The sequence below is a fragment of the Vanessa tameamea genome, chromosome 5 (assembly GCF_037043105.1).
Source record: "Vanessa tameamea isolate UH-Manoa-2023 chromosome 5, ilVanTame1 primary haplotype, whole genome shotgun sequence".
NCBI classification, from domain to species: Eukaryota; Metazoa; Arthropoda; class Insecta; order Lepidoptera; family Nymphalidae; genus Vanessa; species Vanessa tameamea.
Genome location: NC_087313.1, coordinates 13253319 through 13279869, shown reverse-complemented (window position 1 = coordinate 13279869; position 26551 = coordinate 13253319). Strand labels below are relative to the sequence as shown.

The following is a 26551-nucleotide window of genomic DNA, read 5'->3' as shown; positions in this document are numbered from 1 at the left end:
ATTAAATATCGTTAAATAGTATGTTTGATAACATTATTAATTTAAAAAATCTAATAATCTAAAAAAGGAATTGTGTATATTTCAAAATACGGTTAATAATAAAAGTACATTAGTAGGGTGGGGTGAGTTTTATAAATGTATTAATGAGTCTGTGCCGCCTGTGCTTCAAGTCTTTTTGAATACAAAAATGGCTGCTGTTCAACCAAATTTATCGAAAATGATTTCAGCACAGCTACGCAATAAAGCAAATGAGTTTTTAAACTCACGAAAACATGCTAATAACCTCGCTGATATCCTACAAATGTTTGAGGTAAGCTTACTTAACCCATGCTTTATTTGTTTTGAATAAGAAAATTGCGTCTTAGGTTACGATCCCGATATAAACTATTTTTCATTTAATTTCAGGCTGAAACCGAGAATTATACACCGCTGCTGCTTACCATAGAAGTCATATTCACGGAGTTATTAAAAAGAGGCGATTTAATCCAACACATCGTCCCGTTGAAACCAATAGGTATGTTAAGCGGTAAAGTGTATTGTCATGATAAAAATATTGATTTTGTCCCGAAATATACTCTTAGAGGAAAATTTCTTCTTTCACAAATACGAAGGCGTATATACTTTAGAAGCCTTTGCTTAACGTACCGTGAGAAAGTAATAAATTATCCAAAATACATGCCTAATACGAAGTTTATAAATGCGTCATTTTTGCTTATATAAAATGTAGGGTCGACAGTGGACCTGTGGACAGATGTACTTTTGTGTAAGCAGTCCGATTACGGAATAATCCATCTTTTATATAAACCAATTTTATGATAGAAAATGGCTGGAATTTCTTAATGACTAAAATGATTAAGCTGAAGCTATAGCCATTCTTCTGCTCAGTGTTTATAAATTGAAATCATTTTCAATATAATGTCTTTAAAAATCTATTTCAGGTAACAATTATAAAAACTAACAATTGTTATAATAATTGCTGTTTTTTGTGTTATTTTGTATAAAATGTACACAATATAATAAATATGCCATGTGTTCTTGCTTCTATTATACATAAGTAAAGGAATAAATTTTAGTAGGTATATGCTCCATGTGTGCTTACTTCAATCTTAATTTTTTCATATAATACAAGACATATATGTTGATAATCTATATATATTTCTAATTTGGGCAACAGCTGGTTATGAATTCATACAATATCCTGTTTAGCTATACTTATTTTCAAGTCTACAATGCTTAATTCATAAGAATAAAATTAAAAAGACAAAACAATTTCTTTGATTTTTAATAAAATGGGTTGTATTATTGCTATCGTATGAGTTATAAATGTGAGAGTGTATTTTATATTATTTGTTGCTATAGATTTATGTATGTCTATTGAATGAAGTTTATATTAGTTATTTAAGTTTTAATTAAAATGAAATCTTTGTATTGCATTGTAGACCACAGCCCAGAAGCAGAATACACAAGATGGTTGTGCGAATGTTACGAAGCAGCCATTGTTCGTGCACTAGAATGTATGAGGCGTGGCAAGACCAGCTCACGCCTCCAAGCTCTCGTGACAGCTTGCAAACTCCTGCAGGCTGAAGGAAAGCATCCTTTAGAACAAACTACTGGGTACTTCTTCCCTTCTGTTAGACTTAAGGTATAAACTCAAAATTACTATTTTAATTGCTAAAGTTTATCAATATTAATCATAATTAGAGATTTGTAATAAATAATTCAAATTTACTGATTCTTTAAAAACATATGAGTTGAATGATGAAATGACACACTCAATATTCCAGCAGTTTTGGTTTGCCAAATATGTATTTATTTATTACTAATGGATGTTTAAAATACTAATTAAAACTGTATGTCCAATTGTAACCCTGTCTTCTTGGTATTTATGATGGAGGCTGAAGATGACATAAATAATTTATTATTGATGTGATGATGATGAAAGATAATCATGTAAAGATTCTAATAGGCTATTTGACAATGCGAAAAATAAAGTGTCAATTATTGTAATCAGTATATATTATGAGTTTAAAAATGGTTATTTAGTGACGAAAGTTGAAAATAATAATAAATGAATTCAAAAATCCATAAATAAAAATGCATTTTTATAAATATTTGTCATGTGACACAAAAAGCTCCTAATTGGTCGGGTTTATGATGACGTCACTTGCTTGTTAACCTCGTTTGCCTACTGTATGGGAATTATATGTGCCACAGATTACAATACAGGCAAGTGATGTCACTGACCCCATTGCAGCGCCATATTGTCAAAGTAGCGTTTCCGCGCACTATAAAATCATATGATATGAAATGTATGATATTTTTCAGCAAATATGTACTAAAATTAAATAAAAACAACTTTTACTGGGTTCCTTAACCTCTAATAAATAATGTAAAATGGCTTTTAAATACCAAACAAATAGCCTATTGATTATTTAAGATGTTAGACAAATGTCAATTTTGACACTATGTCATTGGTCATGGCATTGGTGTTATTGGAACTGTAAACATATTATTAAAGTTATATATAAGTAGTAAATTGGAATAGTGTTGTAATACAACTATAATTTTACTTCTAATAATAAGAAAGGGATACATTAAACGGAACAGTTTGTAGTACATAATATAGCAGAACTATTAGCAAATCACATTGAAAAAATAAATCTAAGATTTTATTTTTCTATTTTGATTGGAATACACTTTATACTGCTGTAAGATCATGTATCATAAGGTGCGAAAATCCGATTTCTGTTTAACTTTTTATAATTTTAGATTTTATTTACATTTTATACCTTGTTGATGTGTATTTTGTTGTAAGGTCACTAATTATATAATATTTTTTAACAGAATATTTTCTTGGTGCTACTTGACTCTGAAACTTCAATGTCTGCGCCAATAACACGTTTTCAAGAGTTCACAGAATATAGAGACATGCAACAGCATGGGCTGAAAGTACTCGCTGCACTCGCATTTCGGAAGTAAGAATTATTATATTTGTACAATTTATTATTCTTTTAGACTATACTATAAAGCTAAGAAGCTCGGAAGTCGTAAATACTATAAATTCGAGTCGGATTGGTTGGATTTTTTATTTAAATATTTTTTATAATTTAAATTAATATTATAAACTATGTATTGACAGTAACAATAATTAAACTAACTAAAATTGTATTTTCTTTTTGTTTTAGATCTCCATCACCTATTTACATGCAAAACTTTTTGGAACTTTTAGACAAACTTTTAGCAGCAAAGATCCCATTGGATAATAAAGGGAAGGGCAAAGATAGAGACATTGAGGAGAATGAAATGAAAGTGCTGTGTGCTTCTGAAGGTGAGATAGTCTTTTACTGATTATTATGGAGTCATAATATGTAGCATGTCTATTCTGTATAATTATGGTAAGTCCCTGAGAGTTTGTTGATTCTATACTAATATTATAAATGTAGAAGTAACTCTATTTGTCTATTTATCATATCATTATAACAGTATCCTGGGAGCTGTATAAGGTGATCAGCATATAATTTACGAAAGAAAAGGCTCCAACATTCTATGACTATCATAAAAATTGTCTAGAAGCCATTTTATTATTGAATTTTTTTCAGGCAAACCTAACTTCCCATACAATCCCGCTGTATGTCGTCGATTTGCCAATCGTTGCTGGAGCTTCGCATGTCAGTGGCCGCTGTGTGAGGAGCCCCGCACCCATCGCCGTGCCCTCTTGCTGCTTGTGGAACGTTTGATGCCACTTCTGAACAGACCTCATCTAGCCACAGATATGCTATGCGACAGTCTTGATGCGGGTATTATATTTTTAAATACGTATAATTATATACTCTATTCATATACTATTTATATAATTATATAATCTATTATAAGCGGCTGTAATGGCGACTTTGTCTTACTTACTCTTTGTTTAATCTTGTTGTTTCTTGACTAGGAGGACCAATCAGCATGCTCGCACTACAAGGAGTACTAGAGCTTGTAAGACACCACAACATTGACTACCCTGACATGTATGATCGTCTCTATGCCATGTTTGAGCCAGAAATGTTTGCCACTCGGTACAAGAAGCGGCTCATGCACCTCACAGACATCTTCCTCAGTTCCACGTGAGTATACTTTTCATTTGAAACATAAATTATTAAAAAAATTATATACATTTTGTAGTTGAATGGTATAGTGGTATTAAATTAGATATAAAATGGATAGTTGTATGGCCGGCGTGTTACTTAACGCCAGCGAGGTACCGTGTATGTATATGATCGAAATGTCCTCTTTTCATTATCCTGCAGAGTTTATAAAGAGTGATTGTTTTCTGAAGCTTGGCCTTGCATAAGAAAAGTATCACAAGCTTCTCACCCTCTTTGTTTTTGTTGCATATGCCATAACGAAAGTTTTGACATATGCATTAAAATTTTCCACAAATTCCTATTTTGTTTAAATTAACATGCAAAATGAACTAATGTTAAATAATTAGTGGTTAATTATTTATCTTTGTTTCTTTCGCCAAGGAAAGAAAATTTATTTCATTGGTTACATGTTTTACATTCATATAATACTATAATATTTTGTTATTTTCGTCACAATTTTTTTTCTTTCCACAATTTTTATTAAAGATATGTTTGTAATTTTTTAAAATCTAAATCCTAACCACAGGCATCATCTTTTCTACAAAATGTTTACTCCATATATTTTTAGTACAAGTAATTCTTTATTTTTTATAGACATTTACCTGAAAGCCTGGTGGCAGCTTTTGCTAAACGTATGTCTAGATTGGCTTTGGTGGGTTCCCCGGAGGACTCCAAAGGCTTATTACAATTGGTAGCCAATCTGTTATTGCGACACCCTGCACTCAAGCGGATGATCTGCTGCGAAGACACCCCAGCTATCAGTGAGTATTAATCATACAGTATCAAAATTCATATAATTCAGATTCAAAAGTTGAAGAAAAAATTATCATTCACACGGCGAATATAAAATACAAAATAATGTGTATTGTAGCTCATCAACTCGACCCCTCGGTTACCGTCGCCACATTGCTAACGTAAGCTTAATTATTAGCCAAAGGGAAATTAGAAATATTAGCCACTCCACGAAAATAAACATCGCATAAAGCAAGTTCTGACCTCAAACAGTGTCCAACGACCCGTACGTGATGGAGGAGTCGAGCGCGGCGCGGGCGCGCGCGCTGGGCTCGTCGCTGTGGGAGGTGCGCGCGCTGCGCGGCCACTGGGCGCCCGCCGTCGCCGCCGCCGCCGCGCGCGTGCTGGCCGCCGCCGAGCGCGACCCGCCGCAGAGCCTGGCGCTCGAGGAGGACTCGGCGGTCAGTGCCCACCTCGACTCGATCATTTTGTCTTATCGTTATAAAGTCAGAGATTAATACCTACGAAAGACTATAAAAGACTACAAAATTACAAAATTTTTGATCCTATTCGATGCTCGATGAAAATCAACACATCAGCAAAAGCATTCCCAAAGAAAATTGACATCATGCAGCGGCCAGTCGTTGGGCCTGCTCAAATTCTTTTTGTTCAGTGGTGGTAAAACACACCGCGCCCCTCAAATAAATCAGATAAGCGCAAGTGAATGACGACGATGATCGATATAAGATAATCATTATTTTTGTTTTACAGTTATTTGATGCTGAATTGAAGAAGAGGTTCAAGACGATCGAAGTAAACTTCATCAGACCACAAACAATGGCACTGCCCTCTGGTGAGCGACTTTTACAGTATTGGGAACTCACCGCTTGAGATCCACTCTAAAAAACAATTAAATACCAAATACATCCTGAGGTCTAATAATGATACTTGTGGAGTTTTGTTCTCCATTCAAATTTAGATTGTTTCTTTTTTATTTCAGCACTTATAAATATTATAATTTTCATTGAAAAGTATTATTAAGCTGAGACAATATCAAAAACAGAAATATCAGAATTGTTTACTAATTTAAACAGAAACTTAGGATTTAAATTGTGAACATTCTAGAATGTTCTTAAAAGACATCAAAATTAAATGTTTGACATGGATTGATCATTTAATTTTGAAGTTCGTATCGTGGAAGAAATGATCAAAAAACCATTCTGTCAGATAATATAGGAATTGAAGTATTTTAACACTGAAAATAATAAAAAGTTTGAATAATAAATGTATATAAAATAACATTGCTGCGAGTCAGTTTCATCATGGTTCTTGTCAGAGTACATATGTTTTGGTGTTGGGCTTCCCATATCTATCTTTTTTTACAAAATACTTTACAAGGCAACTCTGTGTAGTGCACAGAATTAAATTTGGTAAATAACTTTATACCAAAACAATGTTGCTATAAGATCCAATTTGTCTACTTATAAATATCTATCTGATTTGATTTTTATATTTAAAACATAAATTATTCACGTTTAATAATAAGAAAGAAAATTGAGGACCTAAGGGTCGAAAACAATCCCAGTAATATTAGATTTTAATTTATATCTGACATTATTAATTAGATATAAGTATTGACATACATTTTGCACTTAATGTTAAAGTATATTTAATTAGAGAGTTGTCATTTTCTTTAAATATGCAAATGTGTGTATGTAATGACTGCAAGCGTTTGCGCAACACTGGACTTTTCCCGAAAAAAAAGATAAATGGAAATACCAATCCAACAGTGAGCTATGTTGTTATTTAGTTGGAATTTGTATACTCTATAAATTGGTCAATGTCGGACCATTTGTGATGTTTATTTATTTTTTATATTAAGTTAATTTAAGTTTTGTAAAATTATACGAATGTCTGTCGTAAGCGACATTCAATTTATAATTTCTTTCAAAAAAATCTGTTCCTATGCCTTTTTTAAATTGTTATTACTTTATTAAATCTGTTTTATCATTTTATAAAAAAAATTAATATCGATAATAAATTAAAATCAAACATCGTTTGCTTATTGTTGCGCTGAACGCTCGTAAGTTGGAAAACCGTAATTGTTGAAATGCATTTAGACGCTCATAAATGCTCATGTCTGAGACAGTCATATCGAAATCAAAGAAGTTGATTAATGGTAACTATTTATTTTTTTATACATTTGGAAGCAAACATTCTGCTGCTTATACAAAGTTCCTTAAACGTCTGACGTCTAAATGCATTATCACTTGTGTTGTAGATGTCTTAACATCATTGAATGGAACAATTAATATTTTTAGTCTTCCTTTTTCTTCTTTTATTAACCCTTTACTTCATTCCAATTTTATAATCGTCCCTAACCACCTAGTTAAAGCGATATTTGATACGAAATTTCTATTGAGAAATTTACTAAATATATAATTAATTCAAACTGGGTTTTCTGACGACGGCCATATTTATTATTATTGTTGTTATTTTTTGTCGGAACCTCGCAGTCTGGGTGCGGTGCAACTCCATATGCAATAACACTCCGTACAAATAATATTATGTGAAATAACTGATTATTGATTAAGTTTTATAAATTCTATATCTTGGACCACAGCGTTTGTATCACATAAGGATGTTTTTGGCGGTTGAACGGTGAAGTACAGTACGTTTTCTGTTAAAATCCATACGTTTTATTGTAGTATATACATATATGGTAGTCAATATGTTGCAATTTCTTCAAGTGCAAGACAGTCATTTTTTAAACGAAATATAGCAGTTACCGTGCCCTAGCACTGGGTCCCAAACACTGGTCTCGGCGAAGTAAACCATATACCATTAGGAAGCTCAATTACTTAAGTCCCCGATACAAACAAAGATATATATGTATCTATTGTCTTCAAAAATATCCTAATGTGATACAAATTAAAAATCAAAGTCCGAATCTCAGAAGTAGCGTTCTAGTGATGTAACCGCGCCCGCCGTATGATGTGATTATTTGAAACAAAAAAAATAGTGTTAAGATAGGTTAAGCTATTATTTTATTATTCATTAAAATGTTCTATTATGAATAAAAAAACTACGAAAATTGTTCATTGTGTTTAATTTAGTACCTATTACTTTACAATGCATTTTTAATACATTAATTAATTTAAACCAGTGATTCCCAAAGTGATCCAGGTGGACCCCCAGGTGTCCACGGGAGACTTGCTGGGGGTCTACATAGGCGTGAATAAGAAATGGGGGTCCATAAGATGTTAATGGGGGTCCACGAAAATTTATCTGCTTTTGATAGTAAAGAGCAAAAATGTAAGCATAGTTTTATAAGGGCCTACATTGTTTTAGTACCTAACTAAGCAGATAATATTTTAATAAAGCAAATGACTGTTACTTGTCCAAACTTGCGTATTCGATATTACGTACAATTTCGTGTACAGACTTGCAAAGCGCTATCCGCCCGACAATGCTTAATGCTTGTTCAGACATGAACTTGATCACCACTATAAATACTTGATGCCAAAGGTACGTACCTCTTTTTTTTTTTTTTTTTTCTTCATCAGTTTGGGAGAATCACTAACAAATTCATAGATTTTAATTGCTGAAATACTCGTAGGGTTACTAAGGATAGAATTAAAAGCACCAATATTAAACAAAATTATTTTTAAATCATATTTATTTTTTATTTTTAAATATTTTTTAGTTCATATTTTAATGTTTCTCTCAAACTGTGGTTACGAACACGTGCCAATAGGTGGTCCACGAGAAAAATAAGTTTGGGAACTACTGATTTAAACGAATGAGTACCAACAATAAATTCATTTTTTACGTATAAATCAAAATGGCCGTCCGTAAATATAAAAAATGACATCCTAACTGAAGATCAGCACTATATATTTGTTCATTATTTTTAACTAAACACTTATATTAACTGGAACATATATTTATTGCTTTACATTATTGCCATGTATTAGCGTTTACATTGAGCAATCTGTACAACGTTAACAATATGATTTCAAATCATTTTCGTTAAAAACAAAACTTAAAATAAAATTCTATATACTGAAAAACATAAACCTGTACAAACATATCAGTAACTTGTAAATATATCTATAAGCCTCTATACAAAACTAATTATAGCACAATATAACTATTAGACGTCACTTTATTATCTGTTCCTGACTTTCACTCGTCGCTGCTTTCGCATTATGGCAACACGTAATCTGTGGACTGTCTTCTCTACTTTTGAATTCGACTTTTGTTTCAGAACAGTCGTCATTACTCTCTGTTTCGTGGATCACAACGGTCGTGTTCTGACTAGATTTGCAGCATTTTTCTTCTTTTTGTTCTTGTTTTTTACAACATCCATGTTCACTACGCAAGAGTTGTGTGTCTTCGACAGTCGGACTGTCTTCCTTCTCACTTCCACTATTATGACACTGTCTGGTCCCAGCTAATATTTTTTTCGCCCTGGCAACCTTTGATGGACACTTTTTGGCGCCATAATGGCATGTAGTGTTACTACTTTCCCCTGCATCTTGTGAAGTGCTGACAGGGAAATAATGCGATGGCTGTATACACGTTCTCGTTTGACATATGAACAAATCGGACTCTGAGCTAACGGGCGAGTCTATAAGTGGCGGAGTAGTGTTTTCAGCTGAAAAAAAAACATAATAAATTAGTTTAATCGAATATAGAATTATGTAATGATGTAATGAAGAAGCTTCTCAATTGGCTGATGTCAACACGAAAGCAAGATTTAATGTATGTGACACAATATGAAGTAAATGAAATGATGAGAAACGCAAAATAAAACCATGACGCCATTACAAAAAGAATAAATAAAAAAAATAAGCAAAAGGTAATTGCAATTTTCCACGAGTGCAAAAAACTCTAAAAAAGTAACTAAGGTTAATCTCTATACGCCTGTATGTACTCGGCAAAATACTGTGTAGAGGAATAGATCATCGAGGAAAAGGATAAGGAGGAATCTATTACAATATAGCTAAAATAACAATCTACGGAACGGATATAAAGAAGTTGAGTAAGGTTACCAGACAACTATTTAAAATACCAAGTTTTATTAGCTGTAATCATTATTTAACCCAGTAAATTGTAAACGTACCTTTCAATAATGCTACTAAAACCTTTATTTCTTTCGATTGCATTGTTTTAATTGTAAAAAAATATCACAATCAATTATAAATTATTCCTTTTTTAAATCTGGTAACCTTAGTCAAAATTAGAGGCTTGTCATTTTTGGTATCATGTACTTGGGACGGTAGGAGTCATGTCCGAGGGTGGTGTCGGCCTGTTGTAGCTCCAGTGCGTCCAGCTGCTTGCACAGCTTGCCTTCGCACACTTCCCAGCTACACTTCTCAGTGTTGCAGCGGTCTGGGAGTAGGGATGGGATCGTAGCGTATCATTTTAAAATACTTCGCTGAATATCCGTCGATAATTAAATATATATATTACACCTTGTAAACTTAGTGTACTGGACTTTTGGGAAGATGTTCTAAATATTGGATGAAATAAAATTGAATATTATTTTTCAAAAAAATCAGCTTGTGTGTCAAAGAACCGTTACCGATTTTTTTTTTTTCTTGTTCAACTCTTGACGTTTGAGTGTTTTTTATTAAAGGTTATAGAAATTAATGTCTTGAGTTTCTATAATTAACAAAAAAAAGAACAGTCATTGCCTTAAAGATTTATAATGAAATATAAGAAACATTACATAAATGAAGATTAGGTTTAGCAAAATAAATGTGAGTACACAAATAGAGGGCAATGTTATTGCCATTCAAGCTATTTGACAATAGAGGACCCAGGTGTACGTCATTAGTACTAAATATGTTTTACCTGTGTCGTCGCACTCCGGCGTACAAATAACCAGCCGCTTGGTACTGAAGCACTGCATCTGTAATCGGGTTAACTTCGTCCCGAAAAGGAAATACCCTATAAATAAGAACATATTTCCATGAATATTATGTCGAACTAGCGGTCGCTCTATAAACTGTATTGTAACATATCTTCCAGTTTCTTCTAAACTTTGAATTTCGAGTTACAGTTGGCGAAAAGTGGTCTGTATAGCAATAAAAAAACCGTAGGAAAAGTCAAAAAATTGTGGCAATCGCAACAACATTAAATAATCAAATATTCATGAATATTGGCAAACCAAAAAGGTCACAGACGAGACCGTCTGTCTCTATTTTATAACATACCGAGCATCATTCCGAAGACCACAGCCAAGAGGAGATGCACGTTGTAAATCATGACGGTGAGCATGAGCAGGTAGCCGACCACGTTGTGCAACACGAACACCGTCGTCTGGTGCGTGTTCACCAACGTTCTGAAAGCTCTCTATACTCAGTGCCGCACGGTAAACTTAACAAATATTCTATGAGGTATTTCACGGTTATAGCAGCACTGCTGGGCAAACGCAAAGTTTGTGTATGTTATATTAAATGTGTTAGAAATGATTAGTGTTTTCAGTTATATACTTTAACAAACCTAAATAGAAAATTCTCGATAAGTTCCTAAACAAAATTGAATACATAAATGAATGTAAAAATTAGCAAAAATCAAATTATGTGAGGTACATAAATGGTCACCGGATAAAGGCATCTCCTTTTCTTTGTCCCTCCAAAGTAGATTTGGATACGCTCAGCTTGAATATGACAAATCAGTAAAAAGTAGTAAATTGTCAATGGGTAAATCTTTGTTTAGATCTAGTATATTTGAAAGTTTGTAAGGATACATTTAATGAATAAGTAGTTAATAAGATTATGGAATAGATTGGATAGTGATAATAACACATCTGTTCTATTTACATGCCTCACGATGCCGTCATTTACCGTCAAGCACGAGATAGTCGTTAAATATAGACAAATGAATACTCAATGAACGTTGGCACTTAGACTTATTTGAACTTCGATCTTCGAGGTTACTTAGCTCTTGTAGCTCTATCAAGTTCTAAGTTTCCTATCCGTTGGGCCATCTAGACTTTTTAATATCATTAGTTCAATTATCTTTTACACAGTGACCTAGAGGCTAGCGTTATCATAGTCCTAGAGTATGAGTAAGTGCTCCCCATTCTTCGCACTTAAATTCAAGAATGGATAACTGAATAAAATATTTCCTTCAATAAAATTAGTAGAAAATGTAATATTCTATAACTATTTATTTAAAAAACTGAAAGTCTTTAGTAAAAAATAATTATTTGTTCTTGCTTGCGACATATGAAATACAAAAGTTATTAGATAAGAAAATTAAATGTACCTGACACGAAATGACGCCCATCTACTGACTTGACCGGAACTGGTGTTGCGGCTAGTCGTTGGCTCCATGGCACTACCTGGATCCCTAAAAAAATCAAATCGCTTAATATAATTATACTTACAAAACTATGCTACCGTTGATAAGTTACTGAAACATTAGATCGTGACGTGATTAGACGTGAAAACTTATGAATTAGATACATGTGTAGGTCAAATTTTGCAACTTAATTAAACCAGCCAGATTGAGCTTGAATTAAGTACACTTTTAGTGCTCGTGATTTTATTCGTTTCCGTACAGATATTAAATAAAACCTTCATTTTTAACAGCTTTTTTTTTTAATATCATCTTATTTTTCAAATAGCGAAGGTTGTCTTTCCAAAAAAACCTAAAGCAGGTTCAATAATTTTATCAACATTGATATTTTTTGTTTTTAACAAAATATTAATTAAGATAATCTTATAGTTAATTAAGTTAAGCGTTAAACGTTACTTGAACATTATAAAGTTGATTAATCTAGTTAAAACAATTTATCCATTCACATTCATTCAGTTGGGTAGTTGGTCAACATTACAAGGTCTCACATGGTTTGAATTTAGAACGTGTTGCCAACTTGCCGTCAAATTCTCGAGGTCAACTTTACGACAAAATTATAGTAATTGTTGTTATATGTAAATTATTCAGATTTAAATGTGAAATGATAGTTTAATTAATATAACGTATATAGCTGTATATCCGTTTCACCTATTTTATTACGATTTAGAAATGTTTATTTTATACTATTTACTTAGATTTTTGATGTCTGCAATTTATATTTGAACCGCCTGAATATTCTTTTAATGACATTTAAATTTAGGAAAAAAATAATAATTTTGTTTTATAGAGTAACGGTGAAAAAATATTTTTATAACATAATTATGACCGGTCTGATTGCTTCCACTGATGGTAGAAGGATTTATACACTAGGTACCTATGCTTATTCCAACCACATAAGGAATAAAAACAAATAAAAAACATCTGACATCGAATTCACGCGATATAATTTATTGATTGAGAGATTTGCGAAACAATGCTGTTTCAAATGTCGACGAAGCTAAACTACTATAGAAGTAAAATTTATTTAAGTAGATATAAGTAGTTAAGTGGAATACTGTTGTATTACAAATAAAGATATATTTATAAAGAACTTGCAGGTTGTTGTGAGTTTGTTAATAAATTGATAGGTTTTAACTTTTTTTTAACAACATTAAATAATTTTAAATATCTAATTATTTATTTCTTAAGGACTAGGTACCAAATACAACATACACTTAGCAAATGAGGCAGACGTCAGTTGAAAATGCATTTGGCAGTTGTTTAACTGTTATTAAAAAGTTAAAGACAAACGGGGGTTACATATATGCCTTGTTATCAACCCAACTCAGTCTACTTTAAGCAGCCGTACGTAATTCGTCACATCCGCAAGATAAACTACGATAGAGTTATAATATTTACAACACGTTTTAGTAATAAAATACCTATGTTTTGTTTATTTATATTATTTATCTGACGTTGAAAACGAATACAGTAAATGTTTATTGGAGATAAAATTTTATCTCATACATGATGCGGCTATCAGAGACTTTGTAAAATAATAATAATATAGGCTTATTGAAATAAGATTAAATAGAGGTCTGTACCTTTTACCAAGTATTATTAAGTACTAATGGGCTCCTTTTACAAGGATCCAATAGGAGCCCGAGGATATGCATGTCTTTCGGTAGATATAAATTAAATACTTTTTACTAAGTATGTTTTTTTTAATTATTAAATCATAACATGATATATGGCATAAATAGATCATATAGTCACAAAAGTCATTATAAAAAAACGATTATTCAAGTAGGTTTTTAAAAGCGGTTTCATATCGTCACGTAAAAGTATTAATTTAAATACAAAGTTGCCACCGGTTTAGAATGCCAATGAGAGATATCGACTATCGTGCCAAATTCCCTAATAAAAAGTTTGAACACATAACAATTAATACAAAAATACACACTTTACACACTCCTGAAACACGTAATTCTTAATACCAGCCGTATTAAATGAAATATTATATCATTTTTAAATTTATAATCTACGTTTCTAAATTTTAAATTTAATTATTTAGCTTAGTTGAATAAAAATTATTTGACGGCCATTATTGTCAACATTTTTTTGCTCTAAACTTAAAGTAGCTAGCACAGTTTTATTACAAAAATCTCTAGCACAAGTTTTATTTTTATTCGTTGAATTGTTTTTAGGTTTCTTTTATTATTTTTTTATCAATTAATAGGTACAAAGTTTAATTTAAGTGCATGTTTTAGTTTTAATTACAATATAGTTTTAATTACGGATTACACAAGCAATCCCCAATACATAACCTGCGGTATTCCCCAGGGATCCGTAATAGGGCCATTATTATTTCTAATTTACGTCAACAATGTAACAAATATTAACCTAACTGGACATATAACACTTTATGCTGACGATACGTGTCTTTTTTACTTTGGAAAGGACCTAACAGAATTGGTTGATCAGGCACAGAAAGATCTACAGCAATATACTACTTGGTGTCAATGTAATCTACTAACAGTTAACGCGAAAAAAAGTTCTTACATGATTTTAAGTGCGAAAAATAAAAAAATACCGGAAGGCATAACACTACATATTAATAACGAAGTACTTCGTAGATCACACCAGAAGAAGTATCTTGGTCTAATTTTGGATGATAAATTAACATGGCGACCCCACATAGCTCACGTGAAAAATAAACTTACACAATTCATTGGAGCACTAAGAAGAATGTCTTCTTGTGTCCCACCTAAAATACGACCGATGCTGTATAATTCGCTTATAAAATCTAAACTAACGTATTTAATAGAAGTCTGGGGCTGTGCCGCAAAAACTAATATCATGCCACTACAGCGTGCACAAAATAAAGCTATCAAAGTTTTGTTCAAATATCCCATATTAACATCTACTTCTCTAGTATATAAAACCACCAAGATACTTAACCTTGAGCAAATGTACACCGTAAACATATGTATATTAATTAAAAAAATGTTATCTGAAAACATTCATATGCAGACTTCTCTTACCAAACGGGAATATACACACAACCTAAGAAATACTCACAAACTAGCATTGACTACAGCGAGAACAGGTTACGGTAAAAGAAACATTTTACATGACGGTGTCATGAGATACAATAAACTACCAAATGAAATAAAAATGTGCGAAAGCATTTCTATATTCAAAAGTAAATTGAAACAATACATACTTCAAATGTAATGCGTAAAATCTAAAATAAATCACATTGTTAGTTATATTTGTTTTTTTTTTCTATCAAACTACCCACAACAAACAAATAAATACTTTTATAGTTTAAAATAAATGCGAAGCCAAAAAAAATAAATTAATTAAATAATTTCCTTGTTGCTATCCAACCCTTTTTTGAGTCATTACCAATTGATATTCTTACGGTCGAACTATTTGTTACATGTTTAACTGCATTATGTGTAAAATTCTGTACTCATAAGTGAACTGTAATGTTCTTGAGAAATAAAGTTCTTTAAACCTATATATATGTCACAAGTATCTAGCTTAATTAACCATCCAAATAAACGCCGAGCTTCTTTACTAAACGGCGCTGTTCAACCAGCGGCCTGAATGACACTCAGAAATCATAAAAGGTAAGGAAGTATTTTTAAACAAATATCCTCAAACAATCTTATCTCACATACTAACCTACATAGTAAACTAGTGTGTTGAGTCAGTCAAATATAATTATCAGTTCGTCAATGTCAGAATGAAGAAGACGTAAAAGTTTGATTGATATTTGGTACGTTGAGTTAACAGAATTAATTTACATTTAAAAACAAGTAGGTTTTAGCAACGGAAACACACATACATACATACATATATATATATATATATATGAACCCGTTAATTATATAACGGGGTGCAAATCCTGGGTCTAAAATATTTAAGTTAGATTTGACAGTGTTTAATACGCCCGTGTCTCGCGAAAGCGCGTAAAAGTCGAAACGCCCCCGGCTCTTATGTCGTGTGGTTTTGCAGTTCCATCGGATATTTTTACTCACGCGTGCGCAGTTAGCTATTACCATGGAAACGGTGCATTGGCTGATATCAGACAGGAGGACATCACCATCGACATTATATTAACAGTTACATGTAACACCTGATTGTGTCATTTCCTAATTTATTTAAAATAGATATATCATTCTAAAAACGCCGTGATCAATATGAATGTATGTATACGTTTCGTTGCGCTTTCCTTTTTGAGAAATCTTTTGGTATACGGGTAAAATTAAGTATTTACTCTGTTACTTTTGTAAATTAGATACATAATATATTTTATTAAAATAAGCTATTTTAAATAATATCGAATATTTAACACATCCATACGAAATTTAATTATAAACAAAAGCCAACAAACGTACACACTTTAGTTCCATCTCCCATAAAAAAACTATATTTTTATTCCAATTAAATCTCCTTACCGACGTCATATGATAAAATGTATTTTTTTTTCATACTTCCAGACCTATCGGTTTAGGCAGTGAATAGTATGATGGTCACAATCAAATAAATCAACTCATATCCTATGTGCATTTGGGGAAGGAACATGTACGTTGGGCGATTCAGGTGTTCGCGAATGTATTGCATTTATACTAAGTATAACTGGACAAAATTAGGTAAAAGGTTATAGGTATACATATTTTTTAACATACATTTTTAAAATTGGAATATATTTGAATACTACTAATAATGAAAGTTTCGTTAAAATCAGTCCTTAGCCGGAACAAACAGACAGAACAAAATTGAAAAATATGTTATTGTGGTATATGTACCGTGTATACATGCATATGCATTTAGTGACAAGCGGTTATTTTATTATTACAAACAGAGACTCCAATTTTATGATATGTATAGATTAAAATAAATACTCCTTCAAGGTCTATTCTGCAACTTCAAGTAAATAACATGAGATTAGAATTAAATAAATTCTAATTTTACATGTCCAGATCGTCCAGGACCTTCTCGGCAGCATTCTCATAATCCTGGTGACAGTGGTCTACCGCACTCCAATTTTATGTATAGATAATATTCCTTACCGATCACATAGCAGATTTCGTCTCTCATCCGAACGATACGGGTACAGTTTCTTGTGAGCTTCTTTCTGGACTCCCGCTAGGTACACCTAAGGAAAATATGATTAATATTTTCATAGCTTTAATTATAAATGTCAATGTGAAGAGAATAAACAGAAGACAGGTCATCATGGAGATGTATGTTTGTTAGCCAGACGCACCCCGGGCATCTGTGGCTTCACTACCTCATGATTTATGATGATGTTGATAGATTTTCTTAGATAAGTCTCTAAGCCTGATAATCTGGCCATAAGACCAGATTATCTTTTTGTGATTTATATAAATAAATCACAAAAAATGCAGTTTTTCAAAATCCTTTTAGAGTAAACGGCTTAAAATCGGCTATGATCTCTCAGAAATAAAAATTTAATTAAAATGTATATATAACATATTTTAATGCATTGATTATATATAAAGTTTATCTCGTGAATTTATGACTACGAACAAAACCCGTTACTGTATTAACCAAAGCTCTGAAAGTTATCACTATAAATACACAAATCTAATTGTTCATAAACATTTTTTTAATCATCTGTTACAGCTGATCAAGTGGTATTATGGCTTATTTATACGGTAGAAATAATCATATTTACTATATTTTTTAACATTAAAGCACGGCAATAGATACTAAACACAAAAATACTTGACAAACATGACAAGAGACTAGATAGTTTTAGTTTTATTTAAACGTATCATTGTTTCGATTATAGATACGTGTGCAATGCTTAGCCTTTAAGGCCAAAAATGTCACGATAACAATTGCCAACTAAGCTTATGCCAAGAATATTGGATGATAACCTTACTTTACAGAAGAATTTCGCACTCTTTTTTTCAAATTCACTGTATTTATTAAATAATAAAATGCAAGATTATTTTTATTCAGTAGACTATTTTACAGTCGGATGACTGTAATATGATGTCCACCTAACCGCTTTCTGACACGATGGTCGTTCTCAGGGGAGAGCTCAAAACATATTATACTACTAATAAATAAATAAATATTGGACAACATCACGTACATTACTCTGATCCCAATGTAAGTAGCTAAAGCACATGTCTTATGGAAAATCAGAAGTAACGATCGTACCACAAACACCCAGACCCAAGACAACATAGAAAATTAATGAACTTTTTCTACATCGACTCAGTTGGGAATCGAACCCGGGACCTCGGAGTGGCGTACCCATTAAAACTGGTGTACACACTACTCGAAAACGGAGGTCGTCATCACTACTATACTTGGTGGTAGAGATTCTTGGTGCATCCGGGTAGGTTACCCATTTATCTCACACTCTACCGCCAAACACCTATACTTAGTTTTTTCCGTTTTGTGTGAAGGGTTAGAAAGTAAGTTTAACTACAGGCATAAAGAAAGTAAAACCTTAGTTGTAAGTTAAGGTTTGTGGCGCAATGGTGATGTAAGGAATGATTCAAATTTCTATCGGCGATAGTGACCACTAAACATCAGGTGACGGATTTGGTAACCTAATAAAAATAAACTGCATTAGACTGTTATTGTCTAATATTAATTCGATGTGACGACTAAAACCATACGACCAAGCTATACTATAATATATATAATAATAAACCGTTTCAAAATGTCTTAAGGCATGTACTCGTATAAACGATACTTTTAATTTTACTAACCAGGCAAAGGTAGTCTCTTATTATGATTTATATTTTATCCTAACTTTAAATTACCTTTAAACAGTACATGTATAGAATATTTGAGATATTTTTTTCAATTTTGATTGAAACCTTAATCGAAACTAATAGATTACCTTGAATGTATACGAGAGCAAACATGATCAATGAGTTTTAAAAATAAAATTAAGCAATGGATATATAAATGTAATAATCAATCATTACTTATATTCTGTAATAATTTAATATGTACAGTCGAAGAAAAGAATTTTGTGTGATTTTATCTTTCATAATAATTTATTATTTATTTATCTATTACAACTTATTTTGAATTTTATATGTTTGAAATCTGCGTAAACTTTCTTCTCCACTATTCAATGTATATTTGCAGTAATCTACGACATATTATTCAATAAAATATTCGAAATATTATTCAATAAATTATTTAAATATTTGGATTACATTAACAAAGAAGTATAAATCTGATCCATATCCTTTCCATATAAAAGCAACACGATAGAATTATGAACTAAAAAAATACAGAGATATTTTATTGATACCTTAAATTAAAAATAAAAAACAGAGTCGTCCGTACCTTTGAGCCCTCAAAGAGTAAAGCTACGAAGAAAAGCACGACCCATGTAATAGCGAAGGCCCATCGTGTATTTATTGTGAGCCCGGCGAAGAGGAACTCGCCGATATCGTAACCGAACCACATCCACATATGCATCTTCGATTCTTCTCTTCACCTGCACGAAGATAAAGACTTGTGATTGTCTGCTTTGTACTATCCGTATCATTTATTTAATAGGCAAATAAATCACGACATTCGATATGAACGGAACGACTTAATTTTATTTTCGACTACAGGAACACAATTTTCGTTATGACTAGAGTCATACATTAAGATAATTTATCACGACCATTGTCTTCAACCAAATAACTAGAATCAATTCCGTTATTGTAAACATTAAGACACAATGGCCGTTTATATTTATAGAATATTAAATGTTAACATAACATCACGAGTCGTAAGCAAAAATATATTATAGTAGAATAAAAAATTTACAAATCTCTATGGTGTTTTTACTTTGAAGTCGTTTTACAATGTTTAATTTTGTGATATTAGTATTATTCACAATAGAAAGTAGAAATACTTCGCATAGTTACTTTCTACATCAAAAAATCGTTGAATTTGTGGCTAATTTCTGACACACTCTTAATGTTATAGTTGGTTCCGCATTAATCTATAAGGGTGCCAATGTCTATGGACATATCAGCATAAAAACCCTTATGATCAGTGTAACTATATCAGTAGGTAAGTTGTTCCGTGGTGTTATTTGAAAATGGTAAAAGAATTAGCTCTAGTCAAGCATTTGATCCCGACGCTAATTGAATAATAGTCTAAAATAGTATAAAATATTTAATATTGATCAATATAGCATTATTTATTAAGCTGGATGTTTCGGAAGAATCTGATAAATTGTTACATAATCTTACGCTCTGATTGAAATAAGATTGTATCACCGAAATAGAATACTTAAGAATTATTAATCGTTACATATTTCACGCAAAATCAAAGAAAAATGATAACGTCTTGAAGTCATACTGAAGAATTCTTTTTTATAACAATACTTAAGTGATAATAATATCGATTTTATTCCATTAATAAATATGTAATAAAATGACAATGATTTTACTACTTCAATAACAATTAATGGCTCTATAACGCAATAACTGAAATTTACGGTAAAATATTAGTTATCTACATCAAAAGTAACTTGCCGAAATAATTCTTTTTTTAAGTTAAAATTATTCTCATCGATTTCAAATGAATTGGCAGTTTTCTTTATCAAATTGTCTAAAGCTTGTATGTGTTTTTTCTAAAATGTAATGGCTATAATTGTTGATCAGATACTTTGGGATTATTGTTATTATGATAATGTTTAGTAATAAGTGTAGTGGCTAACCGCGCGGTGGCGGGTAAACCACCACAATAGCACTCCCCAGCAGGGTTCGTGTCAGGCAGGCGGCCGACTGTAAAACTTAAGCCAAAACCTTTGCAGCATGAATAGTGAAAGGGGGTTGGGTTTAGTAAAAGTCACCACGATTTTGGGGAATCAAAGTGTTGTATATGTTAGAGGTTTGGTATCTGATTACGACAATACTACTCGCGTCGTGCGAAACTGCACCGTTTTCGAGAAAATTAAGAACACATTATTCATATTTAAATATGTTGTCGCGTAATTCGAATGAGTGCTCATTATGTTTGTTGTGTTTTATTTTGATGATTTTGCTAGAAAGCTTAGATTTACACATTTGATTGTATAAAATTGACACAAAACCGACTCTGTTAACTGACTCAATATGGTCTTGTCGTGTTTTTTAAGAAAAGTGCCTGTGCTTTATTACGATAGGCGAAGGTGCTGCACATCCCGTAGCGCCGAAGGCTAGTATGTTTCGAAAGTTTTGATTACGATAACGATGAAGATGAAGATGAAGATGACGATGACGATGACGATGACGATGACGATGACGATGACGATGACGATGAAGATGACGATGACGATGACGATGACGATGACGATGACGATGAAGATGAAGATGAAGATGACGATGACGATGAAGATGACGATGACGATGACGATGAAGATGACGATGACGATGACGATGACGATGACGATGACGATGACGATGAAGATGAAGATGAAGATGACGATGACGATGAAGATGAAGATGAAGATGAAGATGAAGATGATGACGATGACGATGACGATGACGATGACGATGACGATGACGATGACGATGACGATGACGATGACGATGACGATGAAGATGAAGATGAAGATGACGATGACGATGAAGATGACGATGACGATGACGATGAAGATGACGATGACGATGACGATGACGATGACGATGACGATGACGATGAAGATGAAGATGAAGATGACGATGACGATGAAGATGAAGATGAAGATGAAGATGAAGATGAAGATGATGACGATGACGATGACGATGACGATGACGATGACGATGACGATGACGATGACGATGACGATGACGATGACGATGACGATGACGATGACGATGACGATGACGATGAAGATGAAGATGAAGATGAAGATGAAGATGAAGATGACGATGACGATGACGATGACGATGAAGTTGAAGATGAAGATGAAGATGACGATGACGATGACGATGAAGATGAAGATGAAGATGATGACGATGAAGATGAAGATGACGATGACGATGACGATGACGATGACGATGACGATGAAGATGAAGATGAAGATGAAGATGAAGATGAAGATGACGATGACGATGACGATGACGATGACGATGACGATGAAGATGAAGATGAAGATGACGATGACGATGACGATGAAGATGACGATGACGATGACGATGAAGATGAAGATGACGATGACGATGACGATGACGATGACGATGACGATGAAGATGAAGATGAAGATGACGATGACGATGAAGATGAAGATGAAGATGAAGATGATGACGATGACGATGACGATGACGATGACGATGACGATGACGATGACGATGACGATGACGATGACGATGACGATGACGATGACGATGAAGATGAAGATGAAGATGAAGATGAAGATGACGATGACGATGACGATGACGATGAAGTTGAAGATGAAGATGAAGATGAAGATGACGATGACGATGACGATGAAGATGAAGATGAAGATGATGACGATGAAGATGAAGATGACGATGACGATGACGATGACGATGACGATGACGATGAAGATGAAGATGAAGATGAAGATGAAGATGACGATGAAGATGAAGATGAAGATGAAGACGAAGACGATGACGATGACGATGAAGATGACGATGAAGATGAAGATGATGACGATGACGATGACGATGACGATGACGATGACGATGACGATGACGATGACGATGACGATGACGATGACGATGACGATGACGATGACGATGACGATGACGATGAAGATGACGATGACGATGACGATGAAGATGAAGATGACGATGACGATGACGATGAAGATGAAGATGAAGATGAAGACGATGACGATGACGATGACGATGACGATGACGATGACGATGACGATGACGATGACGATGAAGATGAAGATGAAGATGAAGATGACGATGACGATGACGATGAAGATGAAGATGAAGATGATGACGATGACGATGAAGATGAAGATGACGATGACGATGACGATGACGATGACGATGACGATGACGATGACGATGACGATGACGATGACGATGACGATGACGATGACGATGACGATGACGATGACGATGACGATGAAGATGAAGATGAAGATGAAGATGACGATGACGATGACGATGAAGATGAAGATGAAGATGATGACGATGAAGATGAAGATGACGATGACGATGACGATGACGATGACGATGACGATGACGATGAAGATGAAGATGAAGATGAAGATGAAGATGACGATGAAGATGAAGATGAAGATGATGACGATGACGATGACGATGACGATGACGATGACGATGACGATGACGATGACGATGACGATGACGATGACGATGACGATGACGATGACGATGACGATGACGATGACGATGACGATGACGATGACGATGACGATGAAGATGAAGATGAAGATGAAGATGACGATGACGATGACGATGAAGATGAAGATGAAGATGATGACGATGAAGATGAAGATGACGATGACGATGACGATGACGATGACGATGACGATGACGATGACGATGACGATGACGATGAAGATGAAGATGAAGATGAAGATGACGATGACGATGACGATGAAGATGAAGATGAAGATGATGACGATGAAGATGAAGATGACGATGACGATGACGATGACGATGACGATGACGATGACGATGACGATGACGATGACGATGACGATGACGATGACGATGAAGATGACGATGACGATGTTTTAATACAAGAAGGGTAAAGCTGAATAGACTATGTACTGCAAAGATAGGTTAAAGTTGTATGTCCTTCTAACATGTGCTATATGTTTAAGTGGAGGGGAAAATTGGAAAATACAGGTGTTATTACTGTGTTAGTATTAATTTCAAAATTACATTTACACTAACTTAAAAAAAGATTCTTTTATATTTCTTAATATGGCGATAAATATTTCAATACACTATGTACATTGAGGTTATTGTTAAATTACTGAAGTTTACTTCCTGTTATTATGTAACGACTTCGATAAAATAAAAAAACTTAAGTCTGATTAACATACATCGATTTTTTTAATCCATAATAATACTAAGTAAGATTAATAAACATTAATTTGTAACATTTTTTAATATAACATATCTTATCTGAAAGATGTTTATGCTGTATGATCTATTATATTTTGTACTACATATTATGTATTATTATGTAATATGTTAAGTATGCATTAGTAACATTGTTTAATATATTAACATAATATGCATTGCATAATATAAACATTATACTATATAATAAAAAAAAAAAAAACAAAATATTTGAATAGAAAAGATCTGACAAAAACTTGTTTTTTTTATGGATGATATAAATATTTTTTTATTTTCATACAGCCAGTCATCATATAAATTATGTATATTGTATGGTTTTGTAATCATATTTAAAATTATAAAGGCAATATTTACTAAAAACTACTTTATTTTTAATACTTTCAAATTACTTTCTACCACATGTCAATCAACTCAGAAAACATTGTGGTGGAATAGCAATAAAACATCTACTTAAGAGACGAGACCTATGTCTCAGAACTATGTAACTATGCAGCCATAATTACATAGTTCTGAGTATGACTTTATAGTTTGAATATGGATCACCTATATCAAAATGGTAGATTCATTTAAACTTTTGATTTTAAACAATATATAAACATTCTCCCTATATACATTCATTTTCTTTGATAAATAAATATATTTAAATTTTGATGAGAGAATGAATTGAATACAAATTTAATATTCAAACTGCAATCATTTATTCAAAAACACTTAATCAATTATTTCAATTTAATTATGACATCTCTACATGTAGTTAAGGTTCATTTATATGACAAAAAATTAGTTACTTTCTCTAAAATCATAGAAATAACACCACTTTGTAATAGAAGATAAACAAACAAATATTAATGTAAAAGTATCTTCAATTATTTATTTATTTTCTGTATTTATTGATTTCTATTATTTCTTCTTTGAGTCTCTTTGAGTTCATTGTGATATTTAAAAATAATCTATGAAAGTATATTATATATTGTACTTTAAATAAAGTTTAGTGCAACTTACCTATATAGATAACACTTTTAATTGTCTGTACCTCATTTCTATTTACAAGTCCATCTTTCTATCACTCGATGAATTCATCGCTATCTTATGACGATTTATCTAATAGTAAATAATATAATATAAATAACCCACTTTTCAATGAATGGCTCAATGATAAAACGTTATACAGTCAATTTAAACGACGAGATTATGTAATTAATTTAAAAATGAAAGTGGGAAATCGCTATTTCCATTTAATTTAAACAATTGCTGGCTAGTGGTTGCAAGTGCAGAACTTGAAATATTTATCAATTTATTATGAAAAAGAGGCCAGTTAACTATATGTCACCTAGTGACAACTGACAGTTGACAGATGTTTAAAATATTTTTTACATTGATATACTGTCGGCACAACTAAAAGCCATTAAACTAAGAATTGAATTGAATTATATTGACATTCGCACGTGACATTAGTGAAATAATCTGTGCCCTCTTGGCACAACAAAAACCAGAATAAAGAAAAAAGTAGATTGATATATGACAATTTGTTTTTATTTCTTTTGGAAAATAGACAATGAAGGCTAAAAAGATGGTTAAATAAAGTTATAATTTTAATAATGTTTGAACGGATTTAATCTTATATTATACCTTAATTACTAAGCAATATTAAAAAAAATTGTAATAGAAAAAAAATTATAAAGCCGGCGGCTGGTTCATTTTTTCCCCGTGATTCGAAATTGCGATTTCGAGGAGAAATTCTGCTAGAATCCTTGCCATCATTCTACGCGATCATAATTTGTAAATAAACGTAGTGTAGAGTGCCTTGTAGTTAGTTGACGCATATATATTCGTACGGTAGGCAGAAGAGAAGTGGTTAGTTAGAGAAAGACAGCTGAAGATTGGAAAGGCCTATGTCCACCAGTGGACTGACATGGTCTGATGAAGTTGATGATGATGATATACTAAAGGCCTTAATGTAAGTAATTATATCATTACTATTAGGCTGTATGATCCTGTCTTTGTTTACTCTAAGGCGAAAGAATAAAAAAAGTCACTGAAAACTGTCAATCAGCGTTGCATAACTATCGATAGTTTGACTATCGATAGTTGACCTCGAAAACTATTCAGGATATCGATAGTACTATCGATAGTATCGATAGCTCTCCGTGAGCAATACTATTGATTACGGCAATACTATCGATACTGTCGATATTATCGCTAGGTCTCTGTAAGCAGATACTATTGGTAGTAGCGATACTATTGATACTATCTATCGATTGTATTAAC

The 26551-nt window shown here is 32.6% G+C and overlaps 3 protein-coding genes across 4 annotated transcripts in view; 1 reads left to right on the top strand and 2 right to left on the bottom strand.

Moving 5' to 3' along the window:
- The window catches only part of LOC113404470 (endoplasmic reticulum chaperone BiP), a 60157-nt gene that overhangs the window by 12366 nt on the left and 21240 nt on the right, over positions 1-26551 (bottom strand). The gene's annotated exons all lie outside the window — the stretch shown is intronic.
- Positions 135-7956, top strand: LOC113404429 (nucleolar complex protein 4 homolog A). Its single transcript, XM_026645312.2, has 10 exons — positions 135-310; positions 406-514; positions 1440-1642; positions 2845-2975; positions 3186-3328; positions 3600-3797; positions 3935-4106; positions 4722-4888; positions 5133-5320; positions 5631-7956. The coding sequence occupies exons 1-10, from the start codon at positions 188-190 to the stop codon at positions 5748-5750; spliced, it is 1554 nt and encodes a 517-aa protein (XP_026501097.2). The 5' UTR covers positions 135-187; the 3' UTR covers positions 5751-7956.
- On the bottom strand, positions 8753-25618 carry LOC113404431 (high affinity copper uptake protein 1-like). Of its 2 annotated transcripts, XM_064220814.1 has the most exons (8): positions 25286-25618; positions 19572-19725; positions 17297-17382; positions 12141-12224; positions 11084-11211; positions 10722-10817; positions 10136-10256; positions 9290-9519 (listed from the first exon to the last, which is right to left on the bottom strand). In XM_064220814.1, exons 2-8 carry the CDS (start codon positions 19704-19706, stop codon positions 9516-9518), a joined length of 654 nt encoding a protein of 217 aa, XP_064076884.1. In that variant the 5' UTR covers positions 19707-19725; positions 25286-25618; the 3' UTR covers positions 9290-9515. The 2 variants fall into 2 exon arrangements, with proteins under 2 accessions (XP_026501099.2, XP_064076884.1); XM_026645314.2 differs by lacking the exon at positions 10136-10256 and having other exon boundaries at positions 8753-9519; positions 25286-25617.